Source organism: Etheostoma spectabile, chromosome 11 (assembly GCF_008692095.1).
Source record: "Etheostoma spectabile isolate EspeVRDwgs_2016 chromosome 11, UIUC_Espe_1.0, whole genome shotgun sequence".
Taxonomy (NCBI): domain Eukaryota; kingdom Metazoa; phylum Chordata; class Actinopteri; order Perciformes; family Percidae; genus Etheostoma; species Etheostoma spectabile.
In genome coordinates this window covers 2604747-2628115 of record NC_045743.1, presented here as the reverse complement: position 1 = coordinate 2628115, position 23369 = coordinate 2604747, and the positions used below count along the sequence as shown (strand labels likewise).

General features: G+C 40.1%; 1 protein-coding gene across 1 annotated transcript in view; it reads right to left on the bottom strand.

Annotated features, from left to right (window-relative positions):
* Positions 1-23369, bottom strand: part of LOC116698378 (cohesin subunit SA-2) — a 32170-nt gene that overhangs the window by 5602 nt on the left and 3199 nt on the right. The window contains 22 exon segments of the mRNA XM_032530298.1: positions 1627-1731; positions 5889-5955; positions 14802-14882; positions 14994-15081; positions 15174-15256; positions 16157-16363; positions 16530-16616; positions 16801-16893; positions 17732-17796; positions 17799-17834; positions 19230-19347; positions 19443-19563; positions 19664-19768; positions 19848-19927; positions 20511-20609; positions 20764-20887; positions 20969-21042; positions 21146-21294; positions 21394-21598; positions 22456-22527; positions 22616-22692; positions 22807-22903. Of these exon segments, the coding sequence (XP_032386189.1) occupies positions 1627-1731; positions 5889-5955; positions 14802-14882; positions 14994-15081; positions 15174-15256; positions 16157-16363; positions 16530-16616; positions 16801-16893; positions 17732-17796; positions 17799-17834; positions 19230-19347; positions 19443-19563; positions 19664-19768; positions 19848-19927; positions 20511-20609; positions 20764-20887; positions 20969-21042; positions 21146-21294; positions 21394-21598; positions 22456-22527; positions 22616-22692; positions 22807-22903 (2233 nt within the window).

Here is a 23369-nt window from a genome sequence, read left to right as displayed (position 1 = left end):
AATGGCTTTAGCAGGTGGAAATCAAAGATAACATAAGACTAGAGTTATGGTTGTGACACCATGTGGCTTCAATCTTTCACAAGGCTAATAAAATAGGCTCAGAGGTGAGCCAGAGTTAATGGAATTTTCTCACGGAAAGAGATTGCCCTGATTTTATGATTTAACTCAGTGCCCTTGCCCTCCGAGTGATCTGTGATCCAGCAGCTAATAGAAAACACTGTCTGTATAAAAAAAAAAAAAATTGTTACCAGGCAAATCCAATAAAACAATAGCTTTTTATTACATGTTCAAAAACCAATAATCCTGTATTGTATTTGTTTGAACATTTAAGAGATTCCCACCAGGACCGCTATTGACTTCTCTGGACTATCCCATATTTGGATGCAATATGTTTCTGAACATAGAAGCTATTGTAAATATAATAAAGTGTTTTAGTTACAGTCTGCCATGAATGGATTCATCAGTTTACCCGCAAGACTTTACAAAGAAAACACTATGTATTTCCAACATGTCAATCTTGTTTTTCTCATTTTAGAACAGACGGGAGCATAATGGCGTCATCAATTTACAAGCTGAATCGCTTTGCATTACAAAGCCTAACATCCTTTCACACAAATTAGCCCTGCCAGTTTCGGTCGGAGGATATTAACAGGGCCGCCTTTGTAATTGAGGGTCAATTGTCAGGTCAGGTTAGAAATCAAACCCCATTTACAGTCAGTGGGCAGCTTCGCATTAGTGAGTTATTAAGCCAAATGTGTGGCAATGCTTTTAATATCTGCATGTTTTAACCACGTTGAGCCGCTCACTGAATCAATGCTTCACTTTGAGCAGCGCAGGGCTGAGAAAAGTTGCTGAGCTGTGACGGGGTGAGAGTGCCATCTACTGTGTAAATACTGCACTGTGTTCACTCCTGGGTGTCCCGCACACTGCCTGGCTACATGTTTGTCAAACACACAGTTGCGAAGCAGCTGTGTGTCTTACTTGCATAGCAGAGCTAAGTTTTTACCCTTCTACATTTCAGAGGGAAATATTGCATTTTTTACTGTTACAGTTGTTTATCTGCAGTTATGATTGCTTGTCAGATAGAGATTTAGCATAAAAAGAATTTCTAATGATCTCTGATATGATCTTTGTTATAACCTCGTACCAAATATGTTGTAAATGCGATGTATTAAGAAATAAACCAAGGGTTTCCAAACATTTTTATCTTTGTGGCCCATAAAAAAGTGGTGTTGTCACATTTAAGTTGTCTATGAGCTGTTAGCTGCTCCGCCAAACAGACTTTTCCCTCTAAACTACTCACATGGTTTAATTTAAAGAACCGTTCAACACCCAAAAGAGGTCAATTATCCATTAGCTTGTTAAAATTTCATTAAATTACATCTACCCTATTTACCTCATCACCAAATGTACAGAATGTATAGATATGCAAAAATCTATACCCGTTTATTTAAACTCCGATTTAAGGTGAGCAGAGAAAAACTCAACTTCAGCAGATGAATGTGACAAAAAAAAAATTTGGATGTCTAACTGCACATTAAATTATTGTGCACAGAGAAGCTCAAACATCCAAGTAGAGTAACAAAAAGCAAAACATATTTTCATGTAAACAGGCCGATGTCTCACCGCTGCTCTGGCTGTCACAGTCCGGTCCAACAAAGATGTGCATGCACACAAAGGTCAACAGCGCCCTCTGCAGTTTGGGACTGGGGGTTTTAGAGGAACGTAGAAATCCCAATTTTTAAATTTAAACCACAAAAAAAAACCTAAATAAAAATAAATTTAAACTAAAAATTTTAAACCCCAAAAGTTTGGGGCCCTATTGAAAAACAATTTCCTGGGGGCCCGCAGCTTGTGAGGGGAGAGACTCGATTCCCCTCTCCAAAAAGCGGGGATCCGGGTACGTTTCTCCTATAAAACACCAACAAAAAAACACAAAAAAAACACACCCAAAACACAACCAAACACCAAACACCCAAAACCAACATCCCGTTTTTTTACTTTTTTCCAATAAGGCAGCACCGGGGTCCCCCTTTTCTAAAGGTCTAAAAACATATTTAACCAAAATTTTTTTTATTTTTTTTAAACAAAAACATTTAAAACAAAAACCTCAAATAAATTTTAAACCCTTTTTGGTTCCCCCCGGGAACTACCCTAATTTTGGGGTTCCCCCTGGGACCACTGTTTTTGTTTGGAAAAAATCAACGCATTTGGGGTTAAATTAAAAAACCCATTTTTTTGGAACCACCCTTTTAAAGGTTTTTATTCAAACTTTAAAAAACGTTTTTCCCTTTTTTTTTTCCTGTCCCTTTATCAGTTGTTGAACCCCATACAAAAAAATCATTTTTCTAAATGAAATGGTTCCCCGCCCTGAGAAAAACAAATTGTTTACAAAGCTGTTTTCGTATGTTGTTTCTTTTTTCAAAAAATTTTTCACACCTTTCATTTTTTTTTTTTTTAAAAAAGTTTTAAAATATTTGCCTAAAATTTAAACTTTCAAAATAAAGGAAACCCCAAAATTCTTGGAGCAAACCGGGGGTTCTGTAAAACCCCCAAACTTTCAAAATAGTATGTAAAACCGTCCCCCCCCCCCCTGTTGGGGGGGGGGCTTAAGGTTCGGAAAGGGCATTGTTTTTTTTTTGGTACAGAACCTTTTGTTTGGGGTTGAATTTTTTTGATTAACCTTTTTTTGGCCAAGCTAACGGGTTTCCTGTAGTTTTTTTCCCCTAGCCAATGTCCTTTCCTGCTCTTGAGAAAATCTCCGAACCCTTTGGGTGGGGATAAAAAAGCCGGGATTTTAGCCCTTTAGGAAACCCCCAACTTATTTGTTTTTCCCCTACTCTGGGGTAACAAGTCTTTGTGTTTTCTTTGCCAAAAAACTTGGGGCTTTAAAAATGGAGGGAAAAGTTAAAAATTTTTTTAAAAAAGGAAAAGAAAAAGTCTTCTTTTGTAAAATTGGGCCCCGTAAACCGTTTAAAAACCTGGTAGACTAGGGCCCCACTTTTTTGAAAGTGAAATGAGCCGGGCTGTTTTGCCAAAAAAACAAGGAAAATATAAAATTGGAATTTTGCAAAGGGGAAGTATTTTATACATTTATTGACGTGGCCCCCTTTTGGAATCCCACGGAAAAGCCCTCTACACAAAAGTGTACCAACGCGGGAACAATCTTTGAAGCTTTTCCCCAACCAGACCCCTGGGGCCCCCGTGGAAAAAACCATCTTGATTTTTTAGTCCCCTTTTGTGGTTTAATACCCCGGCAAGCACCCGCCCCTTCTTTCCAATTTGGGGACTTTTCCAATTGCCCAATCCTTTCTTGGGTTTCTATAAAACAGACAAAAAAAAAAAATTTAGGAATAAAGGGGATTTTTTAGTTTAATTTAAAATAACCCTTAAATTAGCAAAATTTTACAAATTAAAAAAAAAAATTGGCAAATAAAAGGGCAAAAAAAAAACCCCTGGTGACGTCTTTCCTATGGGCAATTTTATGATTTGTAAAATTTTAAGTTTTTGTGCTTTGGGGCTACAAAAAAAAAAAAACCAGCCCCAACAATTACAGGTTAAGTGAAAAATTTTAACGGGGCCTAACTGTTCCAACTACCAAAAAAACCCCCCCCTTTTTGTTTTTTTTTTAAACAAAAAACAGCGAGTGGGGGAGGGGGGTTTTCGGGGAGTTTTGGGGTTACCCGAGAACCAAAACATCTGAAAAATCCAAAAATCCCCTTTTTTAAACCAATTATTTTAGTCCCCTTTTAAAATTTTGGTAAATAACCCCCCCAACCCCTATCAACGGGCCCAAAGGCCAAATCATTTCTAATTCGGGGTGAATTCCTATTTTAACTTGTTTTTCCCAGTGGAAATATCTTTATGTGGGGAAACCAAATTACAATCCCAAAAACAAAAAATCTGCAATAAGTCTCATCCTCATTTGATAACCATTTTCTCCTTTTGATTGTTTTTTTTACAATATTTTGGGGACATAATTTATCCCCAAACTATAAAATAAAAGAACCAAAAACCCTTTTCCCACTGTCCCCCCCTCATTTTTTTTTGGTTAATTTGGGGGTTACTGCTTTTTGTCTTTTCACCTTTCCGTTAACTTTTTAAAAAAATTTTCGGGCCTCCCCTTTCCTCCCCCTCCCATAATTTTTTTGCCCCCAAAAATTCAAAAATTTGGGGTTTACCCTTTTTTTTTTTATTTCCAAAAACTTTAATTAAATTTTTTTTAAAAAAACTTAGGTTTCCCTATAGGCACTTCTTCTTCTTGTTTCCTTTCCCAGTCCTTTTTCCTCCAAAAAACCAAAATTCAACCCCTTTTTTTTTCCTTCCCTAAAAGGGCCAAAATCCGACCCCCCCCCCCCCTCCCCCTTTTTTTTATTTTTCTCCCCCTTTAAATGGGACTTTCCTTTTCCCCTTTTCCTTTTTTTTCCCCCCTTTTTTCCCCTTAATTTTTTCCCCCGTTTTACTTTTTTTTTTCCCCAAAAAAATTTTCTCCCCCCTTTTTTAAACTTTTTTCCCCCCCCCATTTTTCAAACCCCCGGTTTATTTTTTAACTTGAAAACTTTTTTGCCCCTTTTTCTTGAAAAAAGGGCTAATTAGAAAGGCTAAACTTTTTTAGATAGATGATGATAATGATAAAGTAGTAGATGATAGATAGTGTGTAGTAGATGGTTTTTATTGATCCCCCAAAAAAAGGGAAATTCCGGGGTTTTTCCGCGAAAAATCTCCAAAAGCACAAAGATTAAAATGAAATAAAAAAAATTCCTCATCAAATACAAAAATAATGAATAAAAAAAAGAAAATTTGATAGTACGGGATGGGAAACAAAATGAGCAATTTTTAAAAAATTGCTAAAATGTTAAATGATGCACTTAATGTAAAAAAACCAAAAATGGGCAGGGTTCATTAGGCGTAGTGGGGTGCCCAAAATTTATCTACCCCCCGTGATGACATTTTAAAATTTTTATTGCATGTGTATGATGATTTCTGTGCACCATTTTCTCTCCCCCCATATATCTAAAATGGGGTTCCCTTTTTCTTCATATACAAACTAATTTGAGTTCTTTTTTATGTAGCAGCGAGCCTTAAATTCAGTCATCCGGGGTTTAAAAAAGAAAAGGGGACTGTCATTCCAAAAAAAAAATCTAAAATTACAGCTTACACGAAGTTTGGGTCAAAATCAAGAGGCGAGATTGAAAAAACTTTTTTCTCAACAGGTTCTGGGGAAAGGGGGGCTAGGGGGAGCTTTAAAAGCCCTGTCAAAAGCATTTCCCTTTTTTTTCTTTTTGATGTTGGGGGTTCTGAAAAATTTATAGTGAAAAATATCAAGGGAAAAAAATGACGTTAATCCCAATAATTTCTTTTGGCTGCTTTGTCATTATTTGGTATTTTTCGCTCCTTTTTTAGCCCCGTTTGTTTACACTTTGCATAATACTATGAAACAACTACAAAAAAATTTTTTTAAAACGGGGCCCAAAATTGTAAAAATTTTTGGGGTCAATTCCACGCCTTTGAAAGAAATACCTTTTTTTTGGGCCCATCGCTTTTTTTTGGGAAATAATTTTTACAAAAAGCTCCCCATTTGGTTTATAGGGGGAAATCTGGGTTCCCGGAAGGGAAGGGTTAGACCGGGGCCCCCCGTCTCTGGGGGAAATCAGACTTTTAAACCCGTGTGGGATCTCCCTTGAAAAAAAAATTTTCTTCCTTTTTGGATTGTCGTATCAAAACTTTAGATAAAAAAACCCCCTCTCGCGGAAAAAAAGCTGCAGCCCAAAGGGTTGAACCCCCCAAATGGGCTTTCATTTTCCCCAACCCTATGTTGTTAGTTTGGGTGAAAAATACTCCAAAAGCGGGCTGTGCCAATCAGGTGTCTGGTTTAGTCTGTGGGTTACCTGGGGAAAGCGGGTTTTCAAACACCAGGCCCCCAAGTCCGCTGTCCTCGTTGGATTTTGGGGGTTCCTAAAGAAAAAAAATTTTATGAAATGAAACGATTAGGTTTTCCACTGGGGGGAAAACCAGGAAGCGCAGATATGGAAAGATTGTTCTGAAAATTTACTCCCCCCAACTATTTAAATCTTATAAATGTAAAACAATTCCCCAAGGGGCCCTAATCTGAGAATGAAAAACTAACCTTAGAAGAACCCCCCGTGCTGGGGGGAAGCGCGCAGGGCTCTCTTCTTTTCCGGTCTTTGTAGTTCTCGCGGGCTCTCCCTATCACGGTGTTCTAGGTTGTGTGTGGTCCTTTGAAAGGGCCTTTTAGGAGTAACGGGATTCATACGAAAACCCCAAATGAGTTTTAGGGAAAATTAGGCTTTTTCCAGACTTTTTTAACCCTTTTTTTAAAAGCTTTGTTTGAAAACATTTTTTGGGTGATTAATTTTAAATGGGGAAAATCTTTTTTCATCCCTTACTTAAAGGGGAGGGGACTTTTTATTTATTTGCTCTATAAATATAAAAAACTTTTGTTTAACCCCCCCCCCCCCCCCCCGACCAAATTGGTGCAGGCAACACTGGGGCTAAGCTATGTGTACACCAGGCACGGCTCAGGGGGGCCTACGGGCCTCCCCCCCACTTTTCAAAGGCCCACCCACAATTTTCTTAAAACAAAAAAAAAAATAAATATAATTTAATTAAAAAAAATTTTTAAAATGTCTTATCTCATAATTTGGCTAAATATAACTTAGTAGTTTTAACTTAAATTTAAAAAAAAGTTGTTGTCTTTTAAAGTGACAGTGATCTGCGCAACTTTTTCCAAAGGGCTGACTCCCAGTTAGTGAAAAACTGAACCTCGATTCCACATGAACCAGGCCTCATGGCATCTGCAGCACCCTGATGTCCCTTAGCCTTCAACAAATGACCCCACAGCAGTCCTGGCCTACCTTCGTAAAAATGCCCGCTGGTTGAGGACTTTTCCCCCAAATACCCCAGTTTTCCTAAAAGCTTGAAAACCCTGCCGTACGTCCTGTACATTGAAGGGTCTTTTCCAGTGTAATCGTTTAAAAACACAAACGGAGCACCATGCTTCGTCCCCCAGTCTCTGTGTCGTTGACATACGAGAGCTTACGTAACTCTTGATTCGTGAATTTCATTTAAAGAGCAAACCCCGCCCGACTGCGTGATTTGTGTGTGTGTGTGTTGGGGCGAGGCGACCAAAAAACATGCGTAAATCCGAGGCTCTGTAAAGTTGAAAAATAGCAGAGAGAAAAAGGGGAAAATGATCTTCCTGTTCGCCCCCCCTTTTCTAGGCCTTTTTTAGCGATTTTAATGTGTACCAGGGGGGGAAAAGTATGTAAGCTACTCTTTCGTTTTGGGAATATTTTAAAAATAATCGATTCATAACCCTTTACAAATAAAGGCCCTTTCTATTTCTACATCAGCTTTGTTACGTTTTTTTTCCCTCTGGGGGGTTCCCCTTTTAGGGCGCTGTGTCTTTTGTTAAATTTTTTTATTTCCTTTTTTTTAATATGTTAAAACATAAACACGCTAAAGAACGTTTTTTTCTCTTTGGGAAAAATTGATTTTTACCGACAGATGACTCAAAAACCCTTTTTGGCCCCTATGGAAAAAAAACTGTCGCCGTTGTTGATCTGTAGGGTTTAAAAATTTAAAAAAAATTTAAAACGAATTGGGAAAAAAATTCAGCTCCTGTTTACGAGAAAAAATTATTTTTTGGGGAAATATAAATCCCTGACCACTGCCAGTCTATAGGCTTTGCAAATAGCGACCAGGTGGGGGCGTAATGGGATTCCAACGCCTCCCCGGGGCAAACAAGGGGGGGTCGGGGGATGGGGTCGCCCTAACAACCAAACGTCGGTACCTTTTTTTAAAAACCATTTAAAGAGTATCAAGCTATGAAATCTCTATTATGTTAGCACAGATAAATAAAATAATTAGTAATTTGTTTAGGTTAAAAGTGATTTGATACATTTTTTTTAAAAGGCCCCCCCAAAACTAAACCGGGGCCGTGCTGGTGTACACGCTTAAAGAGGCTAAACAGAAGTTAAAGGGGCAAGTTTTAGAGCCTTTGTGCCTCTTAACGACCCAATGCAAATTTATGTCCAAACAACCTTAAAAATTTAAAATTCTGTACAACATAACGGGCCCCTTTGAACATCGATACGTTTTAAACTCAAAATTGTTTAAAATCAAATTTTTAGAAGAAATGACGTAAACAATAAATAGGGGTTTTTCCCCCTAACTTGGCTGTTTTATTCTTCATATGCATATTTTTAAAAATTGTCTACTCCCTTAATCAGCTACTGGTTTCTGTTCACCCTTTTTCCCAAAGCTAAAGGCCAGGGCCCCCCCTCCCCAACCCCCTTTTCTTTTTTAAAAATAAAACCTAAAGTGTAAGAGGCCCCATTGAAACAACAGGGGAATTTTTAAGTTTGGTGAAATTTATTACCTATTGTATCACATTTAAAAACCCCCTTTAATCGTTTGGGGTTGTAGGTCCTCCTGTTCCCAATAAATGCTTATATCCACCCAGGCTTGGAACGTTCCTTCAGCCCGACATAGGTGACCTGCCGCAATGGTTAAACAAAACGTTCATGAACACTCATCCCCTTGTTTTTACATCATTTTTTAATCTAATTTTTAAGGGTCCCAGTACCCCCCTTACTTTAATTCATTGAGTAACAAAATAACAAGGGTTTGTTTGCAGCTTGTGGGGATAAAAAATCAATCCATGCTTAAGAGGAAAAATTCCTTTCTAGGAGATGGTTTTTAGGATGAAAATTAGGGTTAAAAGCCGTTTTGGACCTTATGGTCGTTTACCTCAGAACAACCCGATTAAATTGGGCCCTGTGCAAACAAAGCACTGCGATTTTTGGAAAAATGAAAGCAGAATCTTACAAAGAAAAACCCCTAATTTAAAATAACAGCAACCAGCTGAAAATTAAACCCCCAAACAGCCTGTAAATCTAAAAAGTTGTTTCCACCCCTTCACATTTGACTGACTGGGAATTTGACAAATGTTGCACTGAGTCTGCTACCCAGCCCATCCCTTCCACGCTCAAATATTAAAAACCGCCAACCCCCGTGTCTCATCTTATAGTATAACTTAGAAAAGTTGAGACCAGCCGTAAAAAGCAGAAAAACATACTAACCAAAAAATGATGAAAAACTACTAAAAGTTTAAAAATTTTCATGCATCGTAATAGCCCCTGAAAGCTACTACTTTGTTAGCACTGGGAAAAATCCCGCTAATATAAAAATGACTGCAAAAATAACTGCAAAAACTTAACCATGCTTGTCTAATTTTAAGACTAAAACAGGTTACTTACTTCCCAACTTATTTTTCCCTCAGTTTCTTCGTCCTTTTCTGTAGCTCCGCTGTTTTGCTGCGCCACGTTGCTCTGCTCGTTCCTATAACTGCACGTGCAGGTGGGGCCCCCCCCCTCAGCCACTCAGGGACCGTGTGGGGGGGGATGGGGAAGGTGAGGGGGGGACCGGACGAGTCAGGGGAACCCTGTTTGAGGATCGCACTGATCCCGGGGGTGGGACAGGAGGGGGGCGCCCCGGGACGCTGGGGACCGGGGGGTCAAAAAGGGGTATTTTTTCCCTTACCCTTTGTCCCTGGGGTGGGTAGCAAATCTATTTTTTTGGTTTTCTGGATTGGTTTTCATAAATTTAATTTTACCAAAAAAAAAAATAGTTGTAACACTTTAAAATCCTTTTTTATGGGTTAATGGTTTTGCAGAGTTTACATTTTGGGAATTTTTTAATTGACGGTGTTTCATTCGGCCCGTTTTTTATATTTAAAGCTTTTGACCAGTAAAATTCTTCCTTTTACACAAAAAATGAAAAAAAACTAATAAACTGATACTGGGGGGACAACGGAAGCCCTTTATTTCAAACCGGGGATGACACAGAGCAGATTTTTTAAAAACATATTATCCCCCATACTTTAAATTTTCAGATTTGATGCCCCAAGTTTACAAAAAATGGCCTTATTTGCTCTCTTTTTAAGCCAGAGTCTTTTTTGACAAAAAAATTATTTTTCTAAAAAACACGATTGCAGCTTTATCTCTGCCCCAAGTGGGTTTTTTTTTTAAAATTTTTGGCTTTCTTAAGTTAAACAAAAGTAAGTGGTTTTGAGCGCTGCTGGGAAAAAGAATTCCCGTGCTGGCCCTCCAACTCCTTTATAGTGCGGCGTCGCCCTGGGGCCATTTTATTTAGGGTATTTTTTTTTTAATATAAAATTGAATTGCGTTGGGCTTTGCCCACCACTTTTTTGTCATATTACGTCTAATTTGGGGTCTGACCAACGTTACCCTTGCTTTAAAAACTTTTTGTCGTTGCTACTGGATTTACTGCTGCACCCCGAAAACTGCCCCGGGGGTAAAGTTGGTGCGGGGTAAAAGGATTGGTGGGGTCTGCGGTTTTTGGAACTGGGCTGAAACAGCTGCACAGGAGGTTGGAGAGGAGCAGGCCGTGAGCACCATGGGGCTTGCCCCTTTCTGTTCTCCTAAAAGGGGAATTTAGGTTGCCAAATTTGACCCAAAATCTGGCATGCAAGGGACAAAACCCCCAAATAAACTAACTCTGTAATTGTAGTTTTAATTTTCACGTTTTAGTTATAAATTGCAGCAGCGAAGCCCTACCTGTCTCTGTCAGCTAACGAAAAATTAGAATAAATTACTGGTGCAATTTCGTAATGTTATTGCCCGGGATTTAAAAGATTTTATTTTCAATAATTCCCAGAGCAAAAACAACCCCAAAACAAGAGAGAGAACCAAAAAAAGTGTGCCTCCACCTTTTGGCACAGTACGGCAGGTGTGACAGAACCAAGTTTATTCAGGTGGACACTGCTCTCCTTTCGGTGTTAGGGAGCAGCTGAGCATTAAAAAGGGCCCGCAAGCTTTTGAACCGCCGGGTTTCCCCGTACTTTTTTAGCATGCTATGCCCTCATTTGTATAGGGTAAAAAAGCACTGTTTAAGCAGCCTCCCTTTTTTAGCTAAAAAACCTGCAAATGCAGCTCCTTGATAGGCTAAAGGCATGCAACTGCGACTCCTTTTTAAGGGAAAAGAGCCCTGCTAAAGCAGAATGCTTTTGTATAGGCTAAAAAGACTGCTCGCTGAAACACTTTGTATAGGCAAGAGCATGTAACTGCAGAAACACTTGTATAGGGGAAAAACACTGCTAACTGCCCTCACTTTGTTTGGTAACAACCTGCTAACTGCAGAACACTTTGTATATACAGGCACTGCAAATGCTGCCCACTTTTTTTAGCTAACAGAGCACTGCTAAATGCGCCTCCTTTTTTTTATTTAAAAGAGCCTGCTAATGCTGCCTCACTTTTTATAGGGTAAAAGAGCCGCAAATCGCCACTTGTATAGGCTAAGAGCACGTAACTGCTGCCTCCTTTGTATAGGCTAAGAGAGCACTGCTAACTGCAGAAACACTTTGATACTAAAGGCCGCTAAATGCTGCCTCACTTTGATAAAGGGTAACAAGCACTGCTAACTGCCGAATCACTTTGTATAGCTAACGAGCACTGCTACTGCTCCTCACTTTGTTGGCTCAGACATGCTAACTCAGCCCCCACTTTTAGGTAACAGAGCCGCTACTGTGCCTACTTTTATAGGTAACAAGCCTGCTAACTGCAGACTCACTTTGATGGCTAACAGGCATGCTAACTGTCCTCCTTTGATGGCTAACGGCATGCCCCGCGACCCCTTTGTTAGGCTAACAGACACTGCTAACTGCTGCCTCCTTTTTATAGGTAACAAGCCGCTAAAGCAGAATCCCCTTTTTAAGGTAAAAAGCACGTAACTGCTGCCACTTTGTATGGTAAAAACCTGCTAAAATGCAGCCCACTTTCTTAGCTAACGGACTGCTAACTCTGCCTCCTTTTTATAGGGTAACAACATTAAATCAGACCCTTTGTTGGTAAAAGAGCATGCTAAATGCTCCTCACGTTTGGTAAAAGACACGCAACTGCAGACTCCTTTGTATAGGCAACAGGCACGCTAAGCGACTCATTGTATAGGCTAAGGAACAGCCTGCAGAAAACTTTTTATGGCTAAAAGCCCGCTAAATGCAGACTCATTTGTATAGGTAAAAGCACTGCTATTGCAGCCTCAGTTTTGTTTTTTTCCCGTGGATCAAACAGTCAATTTGGGATATTATGCCTCCATTTCTTTCCCTCGGCTCTCTGATTCCCGATTTCCTGGGGGACGAAAGCTTTTCTTTTTGCAATGAAACGTAAAATCTGCTACCTCACTAGTTAGCCCGTTAGCCCCGCGCCGGATTGAGAGGTTGAACACCGGGGGGAAATTTGGTGTTTTCCCCCTAGCACAGCTAGGGGAAAGGTTTTTTTGGGCCAGGGGGGTGGGGGGGAAATAATGCTGATTCAAAAAATCCTCATTCATGCCAGAACCAAGACCCCTGCGAGCGGGCATCACAACCCCGGGTTAGAAACCCTCAAGTCATGGGAGAACTGGGAGAAAAAGGGGAAGAACTGAGAAAGCTAAGAAGACAAACGGAGAGAGTGAAAACCCAACAGGGGAAAACCTGACGTTTTTTTTTTTTGGGGAGCCTTTCAAAAAAATTTTTGCTGCCCGAGTATTGGGGATCCGCGTTGGATATAGAATTATAGTTTTAGTTTTGTTTTCACTTTTTAGGTTTGGGCGAAATTGGGCTTGAGATATTTTAAAGTGCAAATAGTATTTATTTGTTAAAAAAGTTTAAACATATATAATATTTTTACTGTACAGCTACAAGGAATTTTTTTAGCATTAAACCCCTCTAATATTAGGGGCAGTTTTAGCCCTTGTCTGCAGTCCCCAGGGGTTTTAAACCATTGGGGCCCCCTGTGTGAAAGGGGCCCCCGCGTGAAAGGGGCCCACTGCTGGAAGGGCCACACTGCTGGAAAGGGCCCTGAAAATTTTATCGGTCTGGTTGGCACCCCCTTGTTTCGTCTGATCCATCAATCTTTATAAAGGGTAAACTGGGATATTGTTGATAATGAACTTTTAGTTTTCTGGCCCATTTTTCATTTTTAAAAAATTGGCTGTAAAAGTTTTAAACTACATTTCAGAAGGGTGAAGAAGGGAAACTGCTGAGAGTTTGGAGTGCAAAAATGGTGTTTTAAATCCCGGGGGGGGTATTGGATTAGTCCCTAAACGGATTAAAACCTTAAAAATAAAATGTTATAACAAACTAAAAGAAAAAGACTTATCTCTAAACCTTTTTGTAATATTTTTAAGTTGAGAGAAAAAATGGGACCCTCGTAGGATCTACTAAGGTTGCAGGGTTTGGTTTACCCCATTTTTGCCCGGGGAACCTAGGGTTGGGACGGGTCAACCAGACGCCAACACGGAGGGGGATCTTTCCGTCATCTTTCGGGAAATAATTTTAAAAATGTCACGTGGGGACCGTTCCCCCCAAAAAAAAAAAATTTGGTTTTTTTTAATTTTTTATACCCCGTCACTAACCAGGTCCAAGATCCTATGTTAAAGGTTTTTAAATTTCTGCTCTCCAGAAACCGGAGGTCTTAAGAGAAAAAGAACTAGTAAAATAAACAAAAAAACTATTATTTAATGAACACATTGGAGTAAACAAATAAGGAAACCTATAAAAAATGTTTTTTTTTAAAAAATTTTTTGAAGCGGTTTTTTTCAAAAAAAAAGCCAAATATATGTTTATAGTAAATATAAACCAAAATTGACCAAAAAAAAAAGAAAAAAAAAACAAAATAAAATTTTTTTGAAGGGAAGGGGGTTTTTTTAAAAAAACCTTTTCAAAAGGCGGAGAAAATGGGAAACTTAAATTTTAAAAAGTTCTGACAAAAAGGGAATAACCAAAGAACCAAAAAATAAGCTTTTTTTGATGCACACTTTCCCGGGGGGTAAAGACCCCACAGCTTTCACACACGAAACCCCCCGACCCTAGGGGCCCCAAAAACTTTTGTAAAAAAGGTGGGCCTTTTTTTTTCAAGAAAGCACAGGGCCCCGGGGGGGGTGGGTTTTTTTGATTCCCCGCGTGCCCCTGGGGGCCGGGGGTCGTCCCCCGGGGAAAAAAAACCGGGCCCCAGGGTGAGTCAATGCGGGGAGGGACCCCCAGGAAAAGAACGCCACACAAAACACACAACCACCCACACCAAAAACCCCAAAACACACACACACACACACCCACACACACACACACACACACACACACACACACACACACACACACACACACACACCCACACACACACCCGGTTTCAGAACAAGGCTCACTGATAGCGATAAATAGTGCAGTATTTAACTGCAAAATTTAATTTGGAAGCGATGTGTCAAAAAGAACTCACTTACTATGGGCCTTTCTAGAAGCACAGTCCCACTTGCTACAATTTGCATATTGTCACACACTGTATTCTTTTTTTTTAAATCATTCTCTGTAGGACTGCAACTAACAATTATTTTCATAATTTACTAATCTACTGATGTTGTTTGGACTATAGAATGTCAGCAATTTGCTCAAAAATGCCCATCACAAGCTCCCAGAGCCTATGATGGCTTCTTAAAATGTCTTGTTTTGTCCGACCAACAGTCTAAAACCTAAAGATATTTATTAAACTATCACAGAGGACCAATAAAGTAAAAAAATATTCACATTCGAATAGCTAAAACCAGTGAAACTTTGCTTTAAAAGACCACCTAACGAAAATATCTATTATTGAAATAGCTGCTGATTAGTCATTCCACTACTTCTGCTGTTCATCCAGATTTCTCATTGTCTTAGTTCTACATCTTTATATTCATTCTAGTTAAAAGCACCAGCTTAACGCCCGAAAAGTGAAGCAGATGGAACTCACTCTGGAGGTTAACGTTTCAGTACTGGTGTTGAGAGACCAGAGCATGCAGTAACACAGACACTGCAGCACCTCCAGTAGCACCTTCAGACAAAAATGAAGAGGGAGGAAATGTGAGGACACTTAGAAAGGGCGCTGAATAAATAAGTCCAAAACCCTTGCACATTCTTGATTTGAAAGAAGCAGAGTTGGTACCTCAGGCGGTGCTCCTCCCTCGCTGCTCTCCACTGACAGGAGAGGAGACAAAAGCTCAAACACGTTCCACTTGAGGAGGTCATGACAGCTAACAAAACAAGAAGAAATACGTATATGCTCAGCCAATAAATACACATCGCTAGCAGAATATTGTGGGCACAAACGGCACTCAAATCTTACTTGTGGAAAGCTCGGAGTTTCTTCAGTGTGGCTAAAATCTCTCCAGTTTTCTCCTCGTCAGCAGAGAAACTTTGACTCTCACCCTACAACAAAGGAATAGGAAAGAATTTAATTCATACTCTTTATTGAGATCCTATGGGGAAATTACAATTTAAACTCTGTTGTTATCACACACACAGGCCTGAATTACACACACACGCTCAGCTCCTATACATGCACTAATGGAGAGTTGTCAGAGTGAGTGGGCTGCCAGTGCCGGACCCCTCCCAGCTGTTGAGCTACCAGTCCACACTCCATACCCTGGATTGAACAGGGGACTTGAACCAGCAACCCTCCAGTTCCCAACCCAACTGCCTACGGACTGAGCTACTGCCAACACAAACATAATAACAATGAGACATCTTGTGAAGGCTCTTTATTCTTTGAAAATATGCATGTTATTACAGGTTAAGGCCTTTGTGTGGACATCAGTTCAACCAATGAATGATTTTTATTCTGTTTGATTTAAGGTTTTTAGAGGCCTGAAGAAGCAAAATAATGTAATACTTCAAATAGAAAAATAGGGTTTACATATAAACTAACTGCATTTCATTTCATTTATTTGTTTATTTGACAGTGCTCATTAATAAACAGCAAACTAACCGTAAATGAGCCAGAGTTTGCTCAACAGGTTAATTTTCATGTTGTCCCTGGCTAGTTTTAAAATAGCATCCTAAAAAAAATAATATACCTTGAAATGATTTAATACAGTCAGCACGTAAAAGAAACGTACACAGACCAATAATCAAGCAGGCACAATGCAGCAAAAGTAACAAAACAACAAGTAACAAACACAACACATCAGACAGCAAGCAACAAAACAGGCCTGATCTGCAGGCCGGCAGCAAGAGTCACAGGCAGTCAGTAGTCTGATGTGCACACATCTGATTATCAATAAGCCAGTTCACTAATAGAAAATAGTTAGGCACTAAAGCTTTTATCACCTTAAGTGATAGGGTGTCCCCCAGCAGTGCTGTCAGTTGATCCACCCAGCGCTGGACCAGAGAGTCTCTGGCGGCCCGGGCCACGGAGCAGCAGGCCGTCTCCGCCCCACACAGACTAAGGAACGTACGGGCTGCAGCCTCCAGAACAGGGGGGCCCGAGTGGCGCTCCAACACAGCCCCTATCTCTGCCGTCAGGCCGGATACAGCCTGAGGAAGAGGACAAGAAAAACTCCAATACTTTGGTTAACACAACTCTGTTAATAGCAACAAAAAACTATTCAGACAAAAAGGTGAAGAAACTGTCAACCCACTCCTGTTTTCATTTCCTTATTCATGACATTGTTTGAGTTGGGTGAAAGGCTGGGATGCAGACCTGTGTGTTGTCAGCCTCAAGACATTCAAAGAGGAAGTGCTGAGGAATCTTCATCAGGGAGGCAACAATGTCACAACTACCTGAAAACTGCACACAACAACAACACAACATCATCATCATCATCATCAACACCTAATCATAATATAAAGCCCAGAATCTGCAGCATGGAGATCTTAGACTTAGACTTCTCTTTATTAATCCTTTTGGGATGACTCCCGCGAGGAAATTGAAATTGACTAAATATATTGACAGTTACATGTGGAATAAATACCTTGGACAGTAACTTAGGAAGCACCACGAGGAGATGACCAGTGAGCTTAGTGCAGTCATCAATCTGAATTTTCTTTTCTCTGGCATTCATTACCTGACACATTAAAACAAACATACATGTTAATTAAAATATAATTAAACATGTTTCAGTACTTCTATGACATCAGATTTATATAGTCATTTATATAGTTATATATAGTATATTGCTATAGTTATCAATGCCACCAGATCTGTCTCACAAACACCAGTGGAACAAAACTAAGTACATTCACTCAAGAACTGTACTTAAAGGAGAATTCTGGTCAATTCCAACACAACGCTCTGTTGTCTGTAAATTTGGAGTGCCGTCAGTAGAGAGAAAAACTAAACCAATCGGTGCTGCCTACACCGTGTTATCTTCCTGCTAGAGTTAGCACCCAACAGGCTTGAACAGGGCAAGTTTTAAAACATGTTTTTAGCCTCTAAACATGTTCAAAATGTCATTAAAAGTAGTACTTTGATTCCACTACATTTTGACCCACTTTGGTTACTTATTAATACTTTCAGATTACGATTTGACATTCAAAACCATATAATATTAGAAAATACAATAAAATTTAAATTAATCCAGTGTTTTCTAAACTTAATGGTTCGTATGTCAATCAATCAAGTTTATTTTGTATAGCCCTTTACAATAGCCGAAAGGTACCCAAAGTGCTTTACAACAAAGCCATAAAACAATACATAACACCAACAAAACACACAGATTCAATTAAAAGTGCTGTAGTGGTGCAAGATTTGAGAAAATTCTAAAAGAAGAATACGAATTTGTGAAGCAGACAGACACCACTGGATAAAACATGCTTTTACAATTTTCACATTCTTATATTGATACTTTGATTTGATATCTTAATACATCTCTGCTCATGAATGGGGATTACTCTCGCACTAACCTTCTTGGCTCCGCTCCTTCCTGCCAGCGCTGGGCCCTCTGCAGCCTGGCGCACCGATGCTACAGAAGCTCTACAAGCACTGCTTGTTCTGCCTGAGTAAGACCTACATGCATGCATGCACACCCACCCACAGACAGACAGACAGGGTACACACACACACACACACACACACACACACACACACACCACACACACACACACACACACACACACACACACACACACCACACCACACACACACACACACACACACACACACACACACACACACACACACACACACACACACACACACACACACCACACACACACACCACAACACACATTACTGCACACAAAGCATATTTGGCTGTAAAAGGCTGAGACCGACCAACCAACTCAACAATAAGCAGATGCTGTATTACAAAAATCTTTTAACAAAAATGAAGTATAATAAAAAAGTAGATGTTTGCATCCCTTTAAAAGATTCAATTACATTAAAATAAATACACAACTATTTGTAATACAAATAAGGTGCTACGCTGGTACTGAGTACTGCCTTAAACATAATAAAAGCAACTCGAAATGTTTTTCTTAATAAATATCTTCATTAACAGTGAAGCTTTGTGTGTTTCATCCAATAGACAAATTCAACATTTTTATAGATAAGGTTTTGGGCTGAAAATGTCATAAAATGTGCTTCTACGGTGTAAAAAATTGGGCGCATTAATTCAAAAATCTGCTTTCATTCATATGATTCTGATCATATTTGCGATGCAAAAAAAATTGAATCCCAAACCAAATTATTAGAATTAATGCACGGTTGATTTAAGCATGTTCACACTACTCATTTAAACACCCACAAAAAAACAATACCTCACATACTTAATACAGTCAGCACAAAAAACTACACGCTTTGCTATAATCCTAAACACATGACACAAAGCAACCCAAAATGATGTCCTGAAATAAGTAACTTATTACTTCAGTCAATTGCAAATTCACTGAACACTGATGTGTTAAGCATCCACTGACAAAAATACGAACATTATTTTAAGTATAGAATAAGGGTGTTGGCTGCTGAAAATATTTTCATAAAATGGTGGCTTGCTACGGTGTAAAACACATCTGGAGCAGCACAATTATATTCAAAAATATGCTTTCATCATCAATAAGCACTGGATTCAATGACCATATTCATTCGTAATGCAAAAGAAAATTATTTTGAATCCCAACAACAAAGTTATTAGTTAAACTAATGCTCTGGTGGTTTAAGAATTTCAACTACACTACACTACAATCCTGCCTGCAAAACACCACACACACACCACACACACCACACACACCACACACCACACACACCACACACACACACACACACACACACACACACACACACAACACACACACACACACACACACACACACACACACACACACACACACACACACACACACACACACACACACACACACACACACACCACACACACACACCACGCACACGCACATCAGTTACCTGGTAAGTGTGAGGAAGAGTCCTGCAGCAGTATAGATGTGAGTGTGTGCCAGTCCTTCAGCAGGGCTCCACCACAGTCCCACAGACTGTCCACTAGGTACACCACATGCTTGTGCAGCTGAAAGCATACACCGACAGACATGTTAGTCCATCCCTGGTCATGTTCCTAAATTAAAACAGAGCCTTGATTTGAAACAGCCTGTGTGTTTTCACCTTAGACTCCTGGTAGAACTGCAGCAGAGCCTTCAGTCTGGCAGATGTTTGTTGTTTATGGGCCTCCTCCTCATTTATTTCATCCTGAGTATCAGATGCAGGGGCTACAGTGTTGAGAAGCCTAACAGAGACCAACAACGTCCAGGCAAGCGTTAATGAACATTTTTTTTGTTTGTTTTATTGTCTCTTTGTTTTTGTTCCAGTGATGGAGGTGAACGTACCGTGAAAAGAGCAGCTCCCCTGCAGTGGCCGCTAAAGGGCGCTGAGAAGAGTAAACAAACTGGAGCAGCTGCTTGTAGTCCTTTGGACTAAGCACATCAGACGTTCTGAGGAGTCAGAAGTAGTTTGATACAAAGAAAAATAGTAGAAAAACAATGCGGAAAAGGATGAGAACAACAAACTCACTTGGAGATAAGAAGCAGCAGTTTCATGGTCTGCACTGCCACTTCATTGTCCTTATCCAGAGTCATGGAGATCATCCGGTCCTGGAACACAAACAGTAGACATCATGCATTAGCGCACATGCTTATACAAACATGTCGATATGAACGTTAAGTCCAATCTTAACTATTTTATGCTCATTTTTAGGTCTTAAAAAGGTTCTTCTAATATCTCTTTTACTGCTAAATGCTCCACTATGTTCATCCAGTTAGGCGATAACTGTGTCTGACGGTGGTTTGGTGCTGAGCAGGTAGAAAAAATCTACATGGTGAGAGGGAACCAAAACAGTCAAGTTTAAGGACGGACGGCTTAGTATTGAGCTGAAACTCACTATGAAGCACCGCAAAACCAACCCTTTTCACATCGTCACAGTCTATTTACATTAACATTTGATACATTATTGTTATAATAAATATATTGATTATAGCCGGAATTATTGGAGGTTAAATCATGAACTTCCAACTGTGTCTGCTGAATGTGTAAATAAATACTGTACAAATTTTTGCTAACATTCACCATACAACTTTATAAACCATTGACATTGAATGATTTGTCAGCTTGTTGTAAATATGTTCTGACCCACAGTGGTTATCATCCATTAATGCAGCTTTAAGCAGAATAGTTTACCTTGAAGCGGTTGGTGAACAGGTCAAGTTTAGGGAGGAGAGGGGGATCTCCATACAAACCCTGTAGACCTAACACACACTTCAGACGCACATCTGGCATCTGAAACATGGAATGCATGTCAGCTTCATAGCAATAGATGGCAGTCTGTCGTCATCCCAAAAGATTTGTTATGAACAAAAATATCAAATCTATTTTTTGTATTATCTTTGCGTTACATCACATTATCTTACATGACATGTTTGCTGTTGTTTACCTTGTCGTGCATCATCCAGCCCATGTATTTGAGGTAGCTGTCAGTGAGAAATGCAGAACTGTAGAGCTTCATCCACAAACCCAACTCCTCCATACAGATACAGCGGATTTCTGGAAGCACATCGCTGCACAGGCACACACACAAAATCAGCTCCACACTCGACGAGATAGTGTCTAATGCACGACAGTGCCAGAGAAACACTTACCGATATCTTTTTAGAAAAATTCCTTTGAAGATGATGTCCATCATGCTCTCTATCTCCGCCCTCTTCTCTTGCAGCTTGAAGAGCACGAGGAAAGGCATACAGTAGCCAGACAATGAGTCAGACATTACTCAGCAAAGATAAAATCCTCAGCCAGATACCAATTGACACTGGTCTTACCTCGGTGATCTTCTTCTGTATTCTCTCCTGTTGCAGTGTGCTTTTCTGTCTCGTCTTCGTCTTCTGCACCTCGTGTAGTTTCTGACTGTTTTCAATGCCGACGCTCAGGCTCAGAGCCACGCCCACCAGAGAGCTCAGCAGCTTCACCGCTTAACAGAACCGTCCAGATCAACAGTACCAATTAGTTTATTAAACGTATATCTGTGTGTGTGTGTGTGTGTGTGTGTGTGTTGTTTTCTATTCCTTACCTGCTAGCGTGCAGGTGTGTCTGAAAGCCCGTACGTAAGAGTCCGACAGCTCGGTGAGCAGTGAGATGAGGGTGTTCATCAGATAACCGTCAAATATGACGCTGTGCTGACACTGAGCCACCAGCACGGACACAAACTCGCAGAACTCAGAGTGGAACCAGCGTCCGTACGGTCCAGATTGTATCAGAGGATACTCCACACTATCCTACAGTGAAGGAGAGGGAGGAGAAGAAAGGGAGAGAACACACTTTGAGAGGCAGCCATTACTTGAATGTTGGAGAGGAGAGTCACTTACAGGCTCAAATATTTGGAATCTTCACTTTCCTGATGTGAAGAGTATGTTTGGACGGGTGAGGGATCACTCTGCAGCTTAAACCAATTGGATATCAGTTCAGTTAGAAGGAAAAAAAGAAAGAAGTTGGTCCTCCTCAAAGGTCACCAAAGTGAGGTCAAGTGCTGAACAAGGGAGAGAAACCGGCATAGCCAATAAAGAAACAAACAGGTAAGAAAAAAACACATGCAACATACAACTCATGCTAAGATTGTCAGGGGACCTTATTTCATGACGGTAACATACCCCCACCACCACCAACCCACTACTCTGATTAACATTATTATCATTATTATTATTATTATATATATTACATTCAGACTATGTACAGCTTCTAGGTGTGAATGAGAGTAATTGTGAAACATCTAACAGGGTGTTCCAGCAAAACAGGAGTCACGCCGGACAAACAAAAAGGTTCAAAAGACACTCAAATTACTACTCACTATCAGGCTCTCTATTGAGTTTTTAATGGAAAGGGAATAGTAAATATTTTCATGAGGTAATGATTTGGAGTCATTTTAGATGGGTAAATGTGGTGCAAATTTAATCATTATATACTAACAATTTTTGTTGAATATAATAATGCATTTAACGGACATGTTGATCACTCTTATAAATCTGATTGGAGATAGGGTGGGGCAAGAAGATGATTTAATAGAGACCCTCTAATACAGGAAGGTGGAAGATGTAAATGTCAGAACAAATCAATGAAGGAGGGCGGTACTACTGACAGTATCCATGGGCCACGTGACTGTGAGGATCCACGGGAAGGCCAGGAACTTCTTATACTGCAGACCAGAGACCTGGAACACACACAGCCAAAGAGTTTCAGTTGTAAGTGTTAAAAACCAGTAATGAAACAAAAAGAAACACAGATTAAAGACGTCTTACCTCATCCAGCTCCTCCACCATCTTACTCATGATTTCACTGTCCTCTTTACTCTGACACATCTCTGCTGTGACCACACCTGGAAGAGACAGGGAGGACACATAGACCTGATTGTGTGTACTGATTGTGTGTATTGACCGCGTGCGTGTGTGCGTCCATGTGTGCGTGCATGCGTGCGTGCATGCGTGCTTGCCTTTACACCCCGAGCATTGGATGAAGAAGCTGATTAGATCGAGGAGAGAAGAGTCTCTGTCCGTCACATAAGCCTCAATCCAGTCATCAATCACCACCTGCTCAGACATCATCACACAAGAGTCAACTAGAGTAGAGATCTTCAATGTTACTGCAGGGGGGGGGGGCAAGTTATTGTTTAATCATAAATTAAAGTTAATATGTCTAAGAATATACATAAACATGAGTCCAACATATCATTAGCAAAAAGCTATATTGGCCTATTTGTGATTTGTTTTTCATGTACACAACATTGATGACTGGCTTATCAGCCTGTGAGGTAAGGTAGCCATCCACAGATACAGTTAAGCTGAATGCTGGCCGCCGGGTTGGCTCAGTTGGTAGAGCAGGCGCACATGTACTTGGAGGTTTACGCCTCGGCGCAGAGGTCTAGGGTTCCAGTCCAAGCTGTGACAATTTCCTGCATGTCTTCCCCCTTTCTCACCTAGCTGCCCTATCCAGTAAAGGCGGAAAAGCCCAAATAAAACAATCTTCCAAACAAAAAAACTGTGCTTCATGGATGCT